Source organism: Plectropomus leopardus, chromosome 14 (genome assembly GCF_008729295.1).
Source record: "Plectropomus leopardus isolate mb chromosome 14, YSFRI_Pleo_2.0, whole genome shotgun sequence".
In the NCBI taxonomy this organism is placed as follows: domain Eukaryota; kingdom Metazoa; phylum Chordata; class Actinopteri; order Perciformes; family Serranidae; genus Plectropomus; species Plectropomus leopardus.
The window spans coordinates 1,533,416-1,548,662 of record NC_056476.1 but is presented as its reverse complement, the minus strand read 5'-3'; the positions used below and the strand labels follow the sequence as shown (position 1 = coordinate 1,548,662).

General features: G+C 37.8%; 2 protein-coding genes across 2 annotated transcripts in view; both read right to left on the bottom strand.

Annotated features, from left to right (window-relative positions):
• Positions 1-6: 6 nt before the first annotated feature.
• LOC121953239 lies at positions 7-15,100 on the bottom strand. The gene is made up of 25 exons (XM_042500214.1): positions 14,734-15,100; positions 14,472-14,598; positions 13,788-13,958; positions 12,830-12,967; positions 12,059-12,210; positions 11,600-11,703; positions 11,327-11,516; positions 10,833-10,964; positions 10,485-10,628; positions 10,070-10,205; positions 9,833-9,980; positions 9,511-9,647; positions 9,257-9,368; positions 7,186-7,249; positions 6,001-6,204; positions 5,598-5,740; positions 5,134-5,252; positions 3,893-4,014; positions 3,688-3,779; positions 2,841-2,977; positions 2,454-2,578; positions 2,080-2,225; positions 1,519-1,621; positions 1,113-1,249; positions 7-620 (listed from the first exon to the last, which is right to left on the bottom strand). Exons 2-25 carry the CDS (start codon positions 14,596-14,598, stop codon positions 506-508), a joined length of 3,198 nt encoding a protein of 1,065 aa, XP_042356148.1. The 5' UTR covers positions 14,734-15,100; the 3' UTR covers positions 7-505.
• LOC121953549 (metal cation symporter ZIP8-like) overlaps positions 14,776-15,247 on the bottom strand; it is a 3,567-nt gene continuing 3,095 nt past the window's right edge. Inside the window, exons 3-4 of the mRNA XM_042500715.1 lie at positions 15,054-15,169; positions 14,776-14,802 (exon numbers count right to left, since the gene is read on the bottom strand). Coding sequence (XP_042356649.1) covers positions 14,776-14,802; positions 15,054-15,169 — 143 coding nt within the window. The remainder of the gene's footprint in view (positions 14,803-15,053; positions 15,170-15,247) is intronic.

Sequence of the window (15,247 nt, the reverse complement as noted above, 5' to 3'; positions counted from 1 at the left end):
ACTTTTAAGTTATTTTGTGTCTCTTTGAGGTCAAGTTTTGTCTTCTAGGGGTCATTTGTTGTCCCTCTGATGTAATTTTGTGTCTTTTTGGGCTTTCTGCATCTCTTCGTAGTCACTTATTACTCCTCATAATCTTTTTGTCTCTCTTTATTGTCATTTTGTGTGTCTTTGTAAATGTTTTGTGTGCCCTTGAAGTCACTTTGAATCTCTATGAGGTCATTTTGTGTTTCTTTGGGGTCAAGTTGTGAGTCTTTGGGGTAATATGGTGTTTGATGTAATTTTATGGCTTTCTTGGTTAATTTGAGACTCTATGAGGCTATTTTATGTCCTCTCATGGTTATTTTGTCTCTTTGTAGTCTTTGTGTATCTTTGAGGTCATTTTGAAACTGATTAGAAAATGTGACAATAAAACAACACAAGTTTTCCATATCTTGCCAGCACAATCACTGTCTGTGGAACTGATATAAAACAATACCATTGTAGCCCCAAATTTTATCTACAACTTCTACTGAAATTGTCTAGAACGCTGGTCCATCACCATTTTCTTCATTTCACTGGCTCGTGTGAGATCACCTCTGCTGAGCGTTTTTTCTGGGCCACCTTTTGGATCATATTTGTTCCTGTAAAAGAATGATCAGTGACTAGAATATACAAGAAAACATGCCAGACTTGAACCTTGCAGGACTTCTCTTTACAAGGATTTCAAGGTTATATTTCAAGATTATAACCTAAACAGAACAATTGTGACATATCCCTAATATGAACCTCTTACAGCATGCCATCAAACTCAAAGACTGCATTGGTTGTTTGCTAATGACTCCCACAGCGACTAATATGACTGTAACAGCAAGAGGTGGACGAACTCTTAGAACTGGAGTTACATCCAGTAACTGCTATTCAAAGACACTGTTTGGTTCGGTTGAGGCAGCAAAGTACTTGATTAAGTTTAGGAAAAAGATAACAGGTAAAATAAGTTTGTGACTTCACCTGCAATTTGCATATCAGCTTCTCACAAACATGTTACACTGAATTTCTTAAAAAAAAATCACCTGGTATAAATGAGATTAAGATAAAATCCCAACATTAGTGAATACAAAAATAAACAGACTTACTTTTTGAGGAATTTCTCGATGGCCTTTCGCTCGTACACCGTTCCGTATTTTGTTTTCACTGGATCAACAAACATCTTGTTGGTGAGTGGACAGATTAGATGAGAGGGTACAAGCTGTTTCTCAGGATCCACCAATTTCTTTTTCCGAAGTAAAGAGAGTAAATATTAACACGCCATATTAATATAAAAGTGTACCAAAAATGTAATACAGCATAGAAACACATTTTATTTTTTATTGTAACCAAACCGTTTCCTTTCTTTTTTTAACCCAATACCCATTCCAGTTTGATAAGCTTTTTATTTAAAAACTAACTATTAGAGAGTTTTTTTTGTTTTCTTTAAAAAACTAAACCTAATTATGTTGAAAAAGCCTTCCTGCTTTTTTAAAAACACCTGTATTCCTTTACCTTCTCCATGTCATCCCGTGATTGTGCTGCAGTTTCCTCTGTATGTTTTTTGGCCTCCTGTTCATATGTCTCGCGGCTGGTCATGAACTCCTCAGCCAGAATGCTTTTACACAAAAAACACACATTTTTAACTCAAATGCTCATGTACTGAAGAGAAGCACATGCAACTCATCTGCAAAAATTTGCCCCACATTAGTGCTTTCAAAGTCTGGAAATAGAATAAAGATTTGTGGCTGTTTAAGTTAAAATATATACATCTGAATAATTATACAGATGAATAATTCATAATTCAATTCTAAACAAAATAGATTTGTAAGAGATTTTACCTGTGTTTTTGTTAAAAATATAGTGCTGTTCTTAATTATTATCAACTTTCTGTCGAATTTCTTGTCCAGTGCCTGTAAGCGAGGGCATTAATTCTTTTATAAGTAATGCTTAATAGCTTGCAGAAAATGCATTATAATAAATACTTCTTAAAATCACACACTGGAGCGACATAATGAAACAAAAACAGAAGTGTGTGGAGTATGTGATATGAGCATGTGGGAGATAAAGTCAGACCTGTCCAGTGGATCTTCGGGCTCAGGGATGATGAGAAGTCCGTACACAGCATTGAGGATATCTCTCATGGTGATTTGGGCATTGTAGTTGCGGTCAAATATGTTGTGGCAGATGCGGCCCACACTGTTGATGTTACAGTGGTACACCTTTGTTCATGTTAAAAAAAGTGACACTCAAATCAAAGTCTGTATATTGTTTACAGTTACATATTTTAAAATGATTTAAATGAAGGCAATTCTTTAATTTTTTATGAAGTAATGCTTTGGAAACATGGTTGCAGAAGCGCTCCATGAGCCTCAGTCACAAATGTTTCATTATTTTTTATGAACTTGTTAGGAATACTGCTGTGAAGCTGCTTGTTTTTGGGAGGATACAGATGTGACGAAGCGAACGACTGGAGGCTTCACTGGGTAGTTGGGACCAAACTGGCAGAACAACTCAAAGGTTCCCTTCTCATAAGGCGTGTCAGGCGGTCCTTCCATGAGGATCTTCCAGAAAGCTGTAAATTTAAGAAGTAACAAAGTTGAGCCTGTACACAGTACCTTACACTTGATAAAATTGATTTGAATGATTTTATTGATTTATGTTTTAAAGGAGAAAAAAAAAGTGAGGCCAAAAGTTGTACACCAGTGATCGATAAATGATAAAAAACACATGATCAACCCTCATTCCTGACAATGGCTGAAAACTGAAAATGTCGATAGAAACAGCATATGACATGTTTTGCACGCACAACTTGATTGTTGATCAGTGCCACTTACTGAAGTCGGACTCTGATGGGAAGATGCCACAGTAGGGATGTGGGTCACAATGCAGGCTCCTCAGCTCCTCCAGGATACGTTTATCCTTTTCCATCAGTTGCCCAACTTTGGCGTCTCTGATCTTTTTTTTCAGGACACTTGTGTGAAAGATTAGTGTCTTAATATTATTTGTATGCCTCTGTCAACAGCATTTAATTTACTCGGTTTCCGGCTTTGTTTTTCCATAACTAGCTTATTGTTACCGGGTGATCATTTGAAATTAGAAAATTATTATTTAGTATCACATTAATTGGGTAGTATTGTATTATAGGGAAGACTTGTTTTTCAAGGTTTGACTCTAATCCTTATAACTTCACCTTGCTGCAGCAATGCTGCTATAATGAAATCAACCCATCCAGGTCGTCAAATACCAAAACTTTGTCTTGACCCTCAGCATCTCATAGTGACGCACAGTGCTTTAGTGTCTCTATGTGACACACACAAGCATGTGGTAAATAGAAATGGCTGTGGTTAGGTTAAGGCCCTTGGTTAAGTACATTTCTCATGTAACATAAATTGATGTAAGCATGTAATGGTGTCACAGCCCTATGTACTTGACATGTTGACACGTTACATTGAATTAAAATGACACGTCACTTAATGTGACAGTAACACTGACGTTTTGCATAATGCTAAACTGCCTGATCACTCGGCAACCCTCTATTAAATTACACCCAGAAAAGCTTAAAAAAATGAAACTGCTGAATACAAAGCATGAGATCTTTTACCTAATGATGACACACAGCCTCTAACCTTGAACTCAAATCTGTGCCTGTGGAATTTAAGTAATATAATACAGAAAGCTTACCTCTCTGTTACTGCCACTTTGCTGTTCATCTGACCTGGCAACAGAAGCTCTGGAGATTCATCATACCCAGCAGAGGTAGCTGTTAAAGATGCCTGAAAAACACCAAGTGGAAATGAACCAGCACATCATTATAATGTGCAGTTGATGGCTGACGGTGTCTGATCAGAGCACGTCAAACAGAAGAGAGAATAACTGGTTCTCTAACTTTTGTGATGGAAGTCGCGTTAGCTTTTTTCTTGGGTTTCCTCATCTCCAAAGAGAGAACAGTCTCGATCTCAAAAAGCTTCAGGCCAGCTTTGCTTGTCTCTGGTTTGAAACAGCAACCCCCTAAAAACAATAATTAATAGAAAAAAAGGATTAATTTACAGATGAATACAGAAGAATTATTTACCTTTGATGCCCATTGTGAAACAATTGACCTGTCGCTAAGCCCCGCCCTCGAACACCACAAGTAAATACCATTGTGTGTAACGTCGCCTCACAGCAAACTCTGCTAGTTAACGCTACTTTAAGTTATCTGATAGCTGCTAACATTACAGCCAACTTCAGCTTTGTGACGTTAGCACATCATGTTACCTGTTCAGCTTAGTCTTAGTATTTTTGTTAAATGAAAATCAATCAGACAACATAGTTACTGTAGCAAAAGGCCCACCCAACTGAAATCCATTAATGATATCAATGAAAGCAAAGACTGGCTAACGCTAACACAACCACAAAGTAAAGACGGATCAAGAGAGAGACGCCCAGCTCTCTCTTGCTTTCAAACTCAGACCAAACTCAGACAGTGCTGATCAAATATAAACCAAGATTGCTTATTTCTGGCATAAAATTATTTCAGAAACACATACAAGTGCTATATTTGGCGGTAATATGACTGTGAATAGGAAGTCGGTACCAGACAGTCTTCCTATATTGTGAAAACAGACTAAAAAAACTGAGACAAAACTGTGAAACTAAGAAACACTGATCAAATAAGCACCAGGATTATATTACTGAGCTGCTTATTTTTGACTTAAATGTTTTCAGAAACATTCTTACTGACTGTTTAATGGTAATACAAAATTGCTTGTTTCTAACCGGTTGCCATATTGTTTTTGAACAAGCTAAAGCTAACGCATCCGCTAACTGGAGCATTTATTGGTCCAGTGCAGTGCAATGCACTCTGGCATTTGTATGGTATTTTTTAGTTGTTGTTTTTTTTTTTTTACCTCTAAAGTAGAAGTGAATCCCACAGTTTTCTCTTTCTCTTTTTTGTTAGGTCATACAGAACCAGTTTTTGTGTCTCTACTGCATAGACTGATAAATTACTCGGGGGGAAATTTAGTACTCTCTGCTTTCGTATGCCTTAGCATGGTCACATGAAAATGTATTGTTATGGAATCTGTTTCAAATAAAAAAAAAACTCTGATTAGATTATTCAAGTAACTTGAGGTTTTCATACTGTACCTGTTGCATAGCTGATTCCTCGCAGAATATTGTTCTCCACTTTTCCGAGGAGAACTGAGTCTACAATGATGTTGGATTTTACCAGGTTGGCAGCAACAACTTCTGGGCTATTCTTGGAGCTATGCACAAATAACAAACTCAATAAACACATTATATTTGCAGCTTTTTCATATTTTTTCATGGCACTGATGGCAATTTATTAGAAATTTAAAGACCAAAGCTTCCTCCTTGACATATTGCATCCCCTTGCCCCAAACTAATGATTGTGTCTAAATTCCTGACCACACCCTGGATGGCACCTGTAAGCTTATTCAAAGCTTAACCTTAAAACCCACTCTTAAGCTTCAAATAGTCCTTCAAATTAGTTTAAACCCACAGAAGAGGTGATTGGGATATAAAGTTGCATTACCACCTCGTGAGCAGCAGTAAACCAGGAAAGTAGAATAAAAAAAAAAAAAAATTACCCGACATCATTTCCATCTGTCAGACAGAGAATGCGAAGTTTACAGTCTGGAAACTTCTTTACTTTTTCAAACTCAAGTACTCCATGCTGCAGGGCATCATACAGCAGAGTGCGCCCTTTTGCCTTAAGGGTGTGCACATGTTCCTGGACAAACAAAAAAACACAACACAAACATGAAAATGTCCATTTAGGTTTACGTCTGTTGTGTCATGGCTCAGGAGCTCGTGCTATGTGACACACAGAAACACAGAACTATTTGCCAAGCAACATGCACTTCCTTTGTGCTGTAAATCAATCTTTTATTTTCTAGTGCTCGTGTCTTTTTTAAAGCCTTTACATTGCATACTCATATTAACTTCAAATTATAGTGTTGATGATTGTAGTGTAAAATGTATTGTATATACCTTGAACTTTTCAAGTGTTTCCGTAAATGTGTGGACAGTTTTCACCGTAGAGCTAAACTTAACAAGGCCAATAACATGATGAAAGTCATAGGACATGGTCCGTGTTGCAAAGTTGTCAAAAAGCTGTTTAACAGCATGGATTTTCTGTATTTCCACACTTCCGTAGCAATTCTCTGCCATGGATGAGCTTGTATCTATCAGCACCTGATGAAATCAAAGTCAGAAAATTATGTTATTTCATTTCTTTACTTTCTCACCAAAAATAAAGCTCAACGGAGAACCAACCCAAAAAATATGAGTGAGTAATATGATTCAGATGATGTGTATTTGTACAGCTGTTCTTGCATGCAAAACATAGCACTGTTACTGCTGCCGTGAAGGTATCAAATTACATAACTAAAGCACTAGACAACAAGCAGTGCTGTCTCTCTCTTTCCATAGAGATTTCTACGGCTTTTGATAATGCTGACCTCAATATTCTCATTCGGCGTCTCACAGATATTGCTTTTCCTGATCATGCAGTTGGGTGTTTTGGGAGTACTTAATGGACAATTATACGGTGCCACCTCGGAGGTCCTCAAGGGGGTACCACAAAGGTCGGTTCTGGGCCCTTTATTGTTTACTTTATAAATATACTGCTTAAGTTTTAATATTCCAAATACTATGCTGTAGATCTCTTACTAACCATTGTGTCATACTCAAACGTGAATTGGCCTGCTTTATGTACATGCTGCCTCGGTCACTGGTACATTTTTAGTCACAAGTTTTAAAGTTCTTGGTAAAATTCCTGCCCTTCTTATATTCACTTCTGAATATGACATGTGCGAATTATAATCTCCATTTGCAGGACTTTTTGCATATTCTTGTGCTCAAAGTCTGAAATTAATGGGGAAAAATGCTTTTAACTTCTCTGCACCTACAGCATGAAACAATCTGCAAAATGATCTTAATTGTCAACACACAGTGACCTTAAGTGAGTGTTAAACCGTGGTCAAAGTCACTGAATTCAGTGTGCAACTACATTATCTGACAGTCAATGGTTGAATTAAGTCTAATTAAATAAAAAAAAAATCTCAGAAATAACTCTTGCTTTTAACATTTAGCCCACTAGGTAGCACATGAAGCCAGAGTTATTCAGTGTGATTTCTCATTAAAAGATTTGATGCAGTAGAGAACCGATATTACCAGTATGGCCTCTTTCGGAGTCCTGGTTGTGTTGAATGAAAGGTCATCCCTGTGGTCACCAGTTCTGCATGAAAAGTCAATAACTTCATCAAAAACGCTCATTGAAAGTGTTAGGATAATATGTACTGTCTACACTATCATATGAGAGGACATTAGCTGGGGCTTTCTCACTACAATAATCTGAATAAATGATTTATACCGCACATTGCTGTTACATGTCCTCATGTACCATGTTGGGTAAATGTCAGACTGTTATAACTAATTGACTTTGTAGCTTTGTTGACAATTTTAAATAGAGAAGAGAAGACATTCAGCCACTTTTTATGAATGTACATTTACACTACAACAAAAACAAACTCAGACGGGGGGATGCTCCGGTGGCTTCTGGGAGGTTGTCACGGTACGCATCAAAATTCAGCCAGGTTTCTGCTATGGGGGAAACTTAGAGCACGCTCACACTAGGCCCAGTTGCCCCGTACCGTGCCATCGCATGTTTGGCCCCAGCCCCCAGACCCCAGACCCCAGTCCCCAGTCCCTCAACAGCCTGCACTCACATTGCTCCAGATCCAACCAGGCCTGAGCATGGTTGCCTCTCGTGCATATGTCATTACATCGTAATACGACACAGGTGACACACATTATCATGAAGCGTATCCACAGTCGATAAGATAATCGTGGATTTTCACAAAGACCTCTGAGTTCTTGTGGGTTTTATCCAGCTGACTCTGGATATATGAGTCTGCTCAAATTTTCCGTAAACACTTGATTTCAGCATCGGACCAAGTTATCTATAAAATGTTTGCCGAGAGGAACGATAGCATCCATTATACATCATGTACCTGTACTTGTGATCGTGCATGAGCAAGTGTACCGTGCCTAAGCCTTCCTCCTCCAGCTATGCCAGGACCAAGAAGTGTACCCGTGTACAAAAGCAGTCACACTAGTCAAATGAACTACACTGTGGGGATCAAACGTGCTTGGGCATGGTACGGATTGCCTGGTGTGAGTGCATTTAGGCATTTGGGCCAAATTTTCTATTTAGAACCATGAAGAACAATCAGACTAAATGATGTTTTTCTTTCAGAACCTACATCCTGTTTCAGCTCTATGGACAGCGCTGCACCACACGCCACAGGCAAGTTATCATGTCACCATCTAACAGCAAAAACACCCACTTGCTTGTGGGGCTTACAGTAATGGGATGCCAAAAATATGTAGACACAAATAAATAAATAAAAAAACAACATAAAACCATATAACCCCATGTAATGTATTAATTATATTATCACCATCCTCCAAATCAATAATAAAAACAGACACAGCAGAGCATCAGCTCAGTTTACAGATCAGTGTTAACAATTTAGAGTCTGACCAAGTGTCTCCCCTTCTGTTCCTGAGATATGATGCTGAGTAATAAAACTGAAAGTGTTTTTGCTGAACATTATGATGTCACAGTGAACATGACCTTTTTGGATATAAAATGCCATCACTTAATCATTACATCCTACTTAACATTGTGTGAAATGTCATTATAGCTTATAACTTATTGAATTGAGGACAAAAACATGTCAAGCGACCTTGACCTTTGACTAAATTCTAATTCATAATTAATTCCAAGTGGAGACTCCAAATGTACGTTTGTGCCAAATTTGAGGAAACTCAGTCAAGGTGTTCTTGAGATATTGTTTCCATTTAAATTAGATGGACACAAGGTGACAGTGATATCTGATCACCTAAATCTAATCAGTTCAACACTGACTCCAAGTGTACGTTTGTGCTAAATTTTAAGAAATTCCCCCAAGGCAACCCTGAGATCTCTTGTTCACAAAAATGGGATGTACATAGAAACAACCCAAAATATAATGCCTCCTGCCTCTGCTGTTGCATAAAAATATGCATCTTGATTTTATTTGTAATAGGGTTAAGAATGCAATAAATAAATAAAATAGAATAAATAATGATGATAATAATAATAATAATAACAATAATAATAACAATAATAATAATAACAATAATAATAACAACAATAATAATAATAATAATAATAATAATAATAATAAAAACAACTCACGCAGCTGCTAATTGGTCTACATCCATATTTTTGCTTTTCCCGGCCAGACAATCATACATCTTGATTATTGCCGGGTATGCCTTATCTTTTGACAAGAAGATACCGAGGTTGTCTGCCAAAGACAAAAGTACTTGTTAGAGAACAGCAGGACCTAAAACATTACACATACATGTATATGTGCATGGCTGTTTTTGTGACATATACTTATAATATCATAGATTTTTAAAATTAGGTGTAAATAAAATGTTCAGTGCCTTCACTCAGGTAAACAAGGTGTATCATATCATTGCCGAGACCCCTCAAAAGCAGTGGTGGAGTCACACATAGCTGAGGGAAAGCTTTCAGTACTTCTGCCATATCTCCAAATGTCTTGTCAGTGTTGATGTGGAAGCTGCAATTTCAGTAAGTGAAAAACAATGTTATTGTGCATTTGTGAAGTACTGTACTGTTCACCCTAAATACCTTCTTATCATCAAAGTTAACATACTTGATGTGAGCAGCTATGATTGTACACAAATGTGTGTCTTGGTGCTAATTGTATTACAGCTTGTGAACATGAAATTTGATAATACGTACTTCTGACTCGTTGCACTGTCATCAAAAATCCAGAGATGATACGTTTTAGTTGACGGATGGACACTGAGCAAAATCTTCTCAACATCGGTGGCTCTTCTGAGTGATGATTCTTTCAAAACCTCAGTGCAGTTTGGTATCTTCTCACCATCTTAACAAAGGAAAAGAGAGAGTCAAAATAAGTATCCATATCTAAAAATGCTTGGCCCCGACCAAGTGCTGCACAGCAGCTATACTTACTTTTGATTTTTTGAAGAACATGTGCTCTGTCATAGACACTTGGTAATCCCGGTACAGTGACTGGATCACAGAAACGGCTGCCTTCTTCAGACACCAGAGAAACTGGTGCATAGTTCTCGTGTGCTGAAGTGTGTTTCTGTGAAAAAATAAAAGGCTGTATTACAACGGGCATCAGGCAGTGACACTCAACTCTATCACTGCACCAAAAGTTTTTTATGCTGTTGAAGGCAGAAAATTGTAACAAGAAAATTGTGTAATAAGATGAGGATGCTTTTCAACATTAAAAGCTTCATGTAAACTGTACACTGAAGGCTCTCTTTTAATTATTTTAGTTGCAAATTAATTGGTAAAATAAACACCTTGGATACCTCATCACCTGTGTTTAGATTCTGCCTCCAAACAAATGTGAAAATACCTTCGCTTCTGAAATGAGATATGCCCAGCAGTATGTTGAATACTCAAAGACTTCGGTGTCCTCAATGATCTTGTGTCCATGATTTGTTCCCAGCTGTGGCAGAAGCTCTCTTAAGAGCATGTACAAACCTTCAACTACTGCAATCTACAGGAAAAGAAAAACACTTTACTTGAAGAGAAAAATAACATTTTTCAAGACAAATGTTGAAAGAAAATAAATAACGCTTTAGTTTGAAAATTATGTTTAAAATGTGACTATACTAATTGCATATCACCTCAAAAGACTCACTACAAAAGGGCCAATGCAAAAGCTGCTAACGGTGCTGTTACACCATCTTACACAGTTTACCTTCTGATTCCTGGATATGATCTCATTCTTCCAGATGAGCTGATACAAACTTTGGATCAGTGGGCTACATCCAGTCAGTTTTCTTATGTATCCAAACAAATCCGAGCATGGAACTCCCATGCCCCTCTCTTTCTAGAGTACAAAACATCAGCTTAAAACAGGTTGGAGTTACTTTGTGCACATGGTTATTTTCCGCAGACAGTTTGTAGTCCCGTTCTTGCATTCTCACATTCGCAGCAACCAGTCAGGTCTCATTCACAGTTTTTTTTTCATACTTTGCAATAAGTTAGTTTTTCAATGCTTCCAGTTTTTGACTAATATCTTAAAACTGACCTCTATATTCACACTGAAAAACACTTAGTATACCTTCAAGGCAAAGACAACGTAAGCAATGAAAAAACTGGCTTTCCCTGAACGACTGAGACAAATACATGTGACTGCAGACAAGAAAACAGATGCATTGCACTTCTAATAATGTATAAAACTCTGCTTACAATGATATAAAGAGAAGACAAGAAGACACTGATTCCTTTGGTTGTTTGTTGCACTGACGGACAAACGTCATCAATAAAGAATTCTCTGTGGTCTTGAACCTCCACAGGAAACGAGGACAGTGAGAAGTGCACTGTTGACTCATCTGAGATTCCACAGCTTTCCAATGTGTTGCCAGTGCCGTGTTCACCGCTGAAAATAAGCACACCAGAATTAGTACCAACGATCAGGATCAAAAGCCACACTCTCCATGCAGTGCAATAGCTCTGACGTACTTGTAATGAAGAACATTGCCTGGGATTCCACTTTCATTGGCAAGCTTGTTCTTCAGATCAGCAATTGTGTCCACAGCCAAGTCCACCTTCACCTCAAAGTCTCCCTGGTTCAAATATTCACAAAAGGCCAGAGAAAATGAAGTTGATGCAATAAATGATACACAACATGTTTCAAAACACACAATAACATACTCCAAAAATGAATAATTCCATGTCCAGAAGACAAAAACTCTCCTAAATAGTATAACAGACCAAAGAAAACATCAAGAATAAGAACTAACCTTTGCTGGAGAAATGGATTTAGGACAACTTTTCCACGACCAGTTTAGATAAAAGAAACAGTTCACAACTTACAGCCATAAACCTACAGTGTTTTTATATGAACCGGGTCCTGTTTTGCCAAGTTCAGGAGAAAAATGTTGCACAGCAGCGTGCTGCTCCCACTGTACATAAACTCACCTTCAGCATGACGTGGCATCGCACTGTATCAGTCCCGTAGGTTGCAGTAACCCTTGGCATCGTCATTTGAGGAGCTGCTCTCAGGTTCTCCTTTGGTGTTAATATGGCATAGATTAAATCTCCATTTTGAATATGTCTGTCTCTTAAAGACCCTGCAGGTGAGCAAAATCAAGATGACCTTGACAACTTCATAAGGTGTTGCACAGCGGATAAAAAGATTGTGTAGAAGTCACAGTGAATTTCTATGCGGCGTGGACTGTAAAATTAGATTACAACTGTCTAGCTCATGTATTTTGAATATTTGGCTGACTTAACTCAAATGTATTGGTAAAGGTAGTTGTTTGCAGTATGCTTATGCATCTCAATTTTCAATGTTATATCTAAATATTAAATGTACATGTTAAATGTAAGATCTACATCTAATAGTAAACATTGAATGAAAACGTTAAATCTAAATCTAAATCTAAATGTTAACTCTAAATGTAAATGTTAAATCTAAATCTAAATGTTGAATCAAAGTGTACATTTAAAATCTAAAGGTTGAATCTATATATAAATATTACATCTAAATGTTAAATCTAAATGTCCAATCTACTGGTAAATGTTAAATGTAAATGTTAACTCAAAATGTAAATGTTAAATGCAAATAGAAAATCTAAATCTAAATGTTACATCTAAATGGGATTTCAAATGTAAAACTACTTTTCAAAACACACGCACACACACACACACACACACACACATATGTACTCCAGCACTGAGTGAGCTTACATGTGTTGAAGAAGGGATCGTCCGTCAGAGGCATACCATCCGCTGTGTACAGACAGACACTTTGGGATGAATTAACACCTTCAAGGTGACAGATCCTCAACATCAGGTCTTCAACTGTGTTTTGTGCAGGATCCATATCTGCAAATTCAAAATGACCCAGTAAAAATACAGGTATGTGGGTATTATGACAATTCACACTACATTTACAGTTTTACAAAGATCACATTATTTTCCTGCCAGTTATCCAAACTGAGGGCTGGCTGTGTTTCTGAATCTGCCACTCCAGACTTTGGTGAACTCCAGATGCAATACTCACGACTGAAGATATGTGTGTCGACTAAAACCTTCTGCACATTTAACGACAACAAACTCTGTTTTTTTTTTGTTTTTACTTTGTTTTTTAAGTGAAACTCATTCAGCTTTGTCGGGTCAAAGGGCCCTACGGTGCTCGGGACAGAGCCCTGTGCAGGCAGGCCAGAAACACAAGAGAGACCACAATGACAAATCTATTTTTTTGGCACGTACTGACATGTCTAAAGGCCCGATGGTGATGATATTTGGCAGGGGAGTTTAAGGCAACTCCCCAATTGTAAGACTTTTTAATGTGATACAGCCTTTGCCCAGTTTCACATTCTCTTGTTCTCCTGCAGCAGTTGTACTTGTTTTTTTCAGCTTGTCCTGTCATTTTGTACCTGTCCTCACAATGTCCTCAGTGCGTGCACTTCCTTGTGTTATCTTCTAACTTATTAGCCACAACCATCCTGAATCCTTGCTGTAATGTGTAGTTTTTAAGGCTGAGCGCTCCCTTTCTCAGAAGTCAATGCCAACATGAGTCAGATACTTTCCAAATCACACCAGTATCAGCCTTTTTTTCTCTGCACCTCATACGTTCTGTAGACGTTACAGTGTGAAAGCAAAAATGGTTTTAAAAATGCCATAAATAGTATGAATTTCTTGCCTTTGATATATTTTGGTCCTGGACATTTGGGGTATGTGTACTGCAGACAGAATGACTCCACTGACTTCGTCACAGGCATCGCTGCTGCTGCTGCTGCTGCTGCTGGAGCTCTGAGTCTGCGAATTTTGTCTTTCATGATGGAAAAACGATTCTTTTCCACCTGACTTAATCCTGTATGGAAAAATTAAAACAACTGAACATTTTATTATGGTAAACTTTTGCTTTCTGTTTCAACCAACCGCTACTTGAAAAATCCCCTGTAGTGTAAAATAATGAGAATTTCTACCACTGGAAAAAAATAAATAAATGTTGCCAACATATGAGGAAGAGGCTTTAATGGCTTTTGGAGTAATGTTATACAGCTAGCTGGAAGGTCCCTGTCTCCTGAAAAACATTTTTCACTATACCCAGTCTTATTTTGCATGTTTATAATTAAAAACTATTATTGTTGTTCCTTTTTTCATACTGAAAGCTACATGGTGCTCTTAAAATGAAAGCTTCAAGACCAAAGTTAATGTCATTCACATTTATAAAAAAACAACAATTCATGTCTTTGGGCAACACAGGCCTTTAAATGACATTATTTAACATAAAAAAATCATGTTTGGTGACATCCAAAACAGGATTAAAAAAAATAAACTTATAACTGCTTTCTTTTTTTTAAATTACACCCAGTAACCTCACCAAGGCTGATCAAGTCTTCATCTGTTACATCAAAGAAATCTCTTTCATCCTTAATACCCAGCTCAAGAAATCTGGCGTGGAAAGACGTCAGTCTGTGCTGCTCAAGTAAGTTGAATATTGCACCCATCTACAACAAGGAAAACACACAGCAGGAGCAAATCAGATCAGTACCCCTCACAACCAACTGACATCCGAAACGAAAATATTTCATGTTTTGTCGCTTTGACGGTTAAAGTCTTTACTTCGAGAAGGACAAACTCACCTTGAAGAAGAAGTGCAACAGTTGTGCAGTTTAGTTTTTGTTTCAAGCATTTAGTGGAGGGGGTGGCGCCTTTGAGGAAAACGAAACCGAATTATTCGAGAATGTGGGGATTACCTACAAGTTATTACGACACTGTTCAGCGACGTTAATTTATAACTTTGGATGAGGATTTGAAAAAGTTTTTTCAATCGATACATAAAGGACTGTGAGGGACGCAGAGACCCTGAGAACCAGCCGAATCTGCGAGCTTTGTTTAGCGCTGTCAGCTGATAAAATGTTTCAGTGATTCAACATGAAGCGTGCAAGACAAGACGTGTCACCTGCGGACACCTCCACTGCACACCCCTCCACTGCACACCTGTGCCAGGAGATGAGCCTTTCGGCACCGAAGAGTGAACCGTTTCGTCACTTGCGACGTCGTCACGGAGTTTGAGACCTTTCGAGACGGGTTTCGAAATGTCACGTGATCATGTCAAACCTGATCAAAGTGCTGAAACTTGCGAAATGTGTGTGT

Excerpts from the sequence above, each read along its gene's own strand:
- LOC121953239 (XM_042500214.1), bottom strand. The coding sequence starts at position 14,598 with ATGGGTGCAATATTCAACTTACTTGAGCAGCACAGACTGACGTCTTTC. Across the intron at positions 13,959-14,471 it reads TGAAGACTTGATCAGCCTTG|GATTAAGTCAGGTGGAAAAG; the intron begins GTGAGGTTACTG and ends TTTTCCATACAG. Across the intron at positions 10,965-11,326 it reads TGTCTTCTCTTTATATCATT|AAAGAGAGGGGCATGGGAGT; the intron begins GTAAGCAGAGTT and ends TTTGTACTCTAG.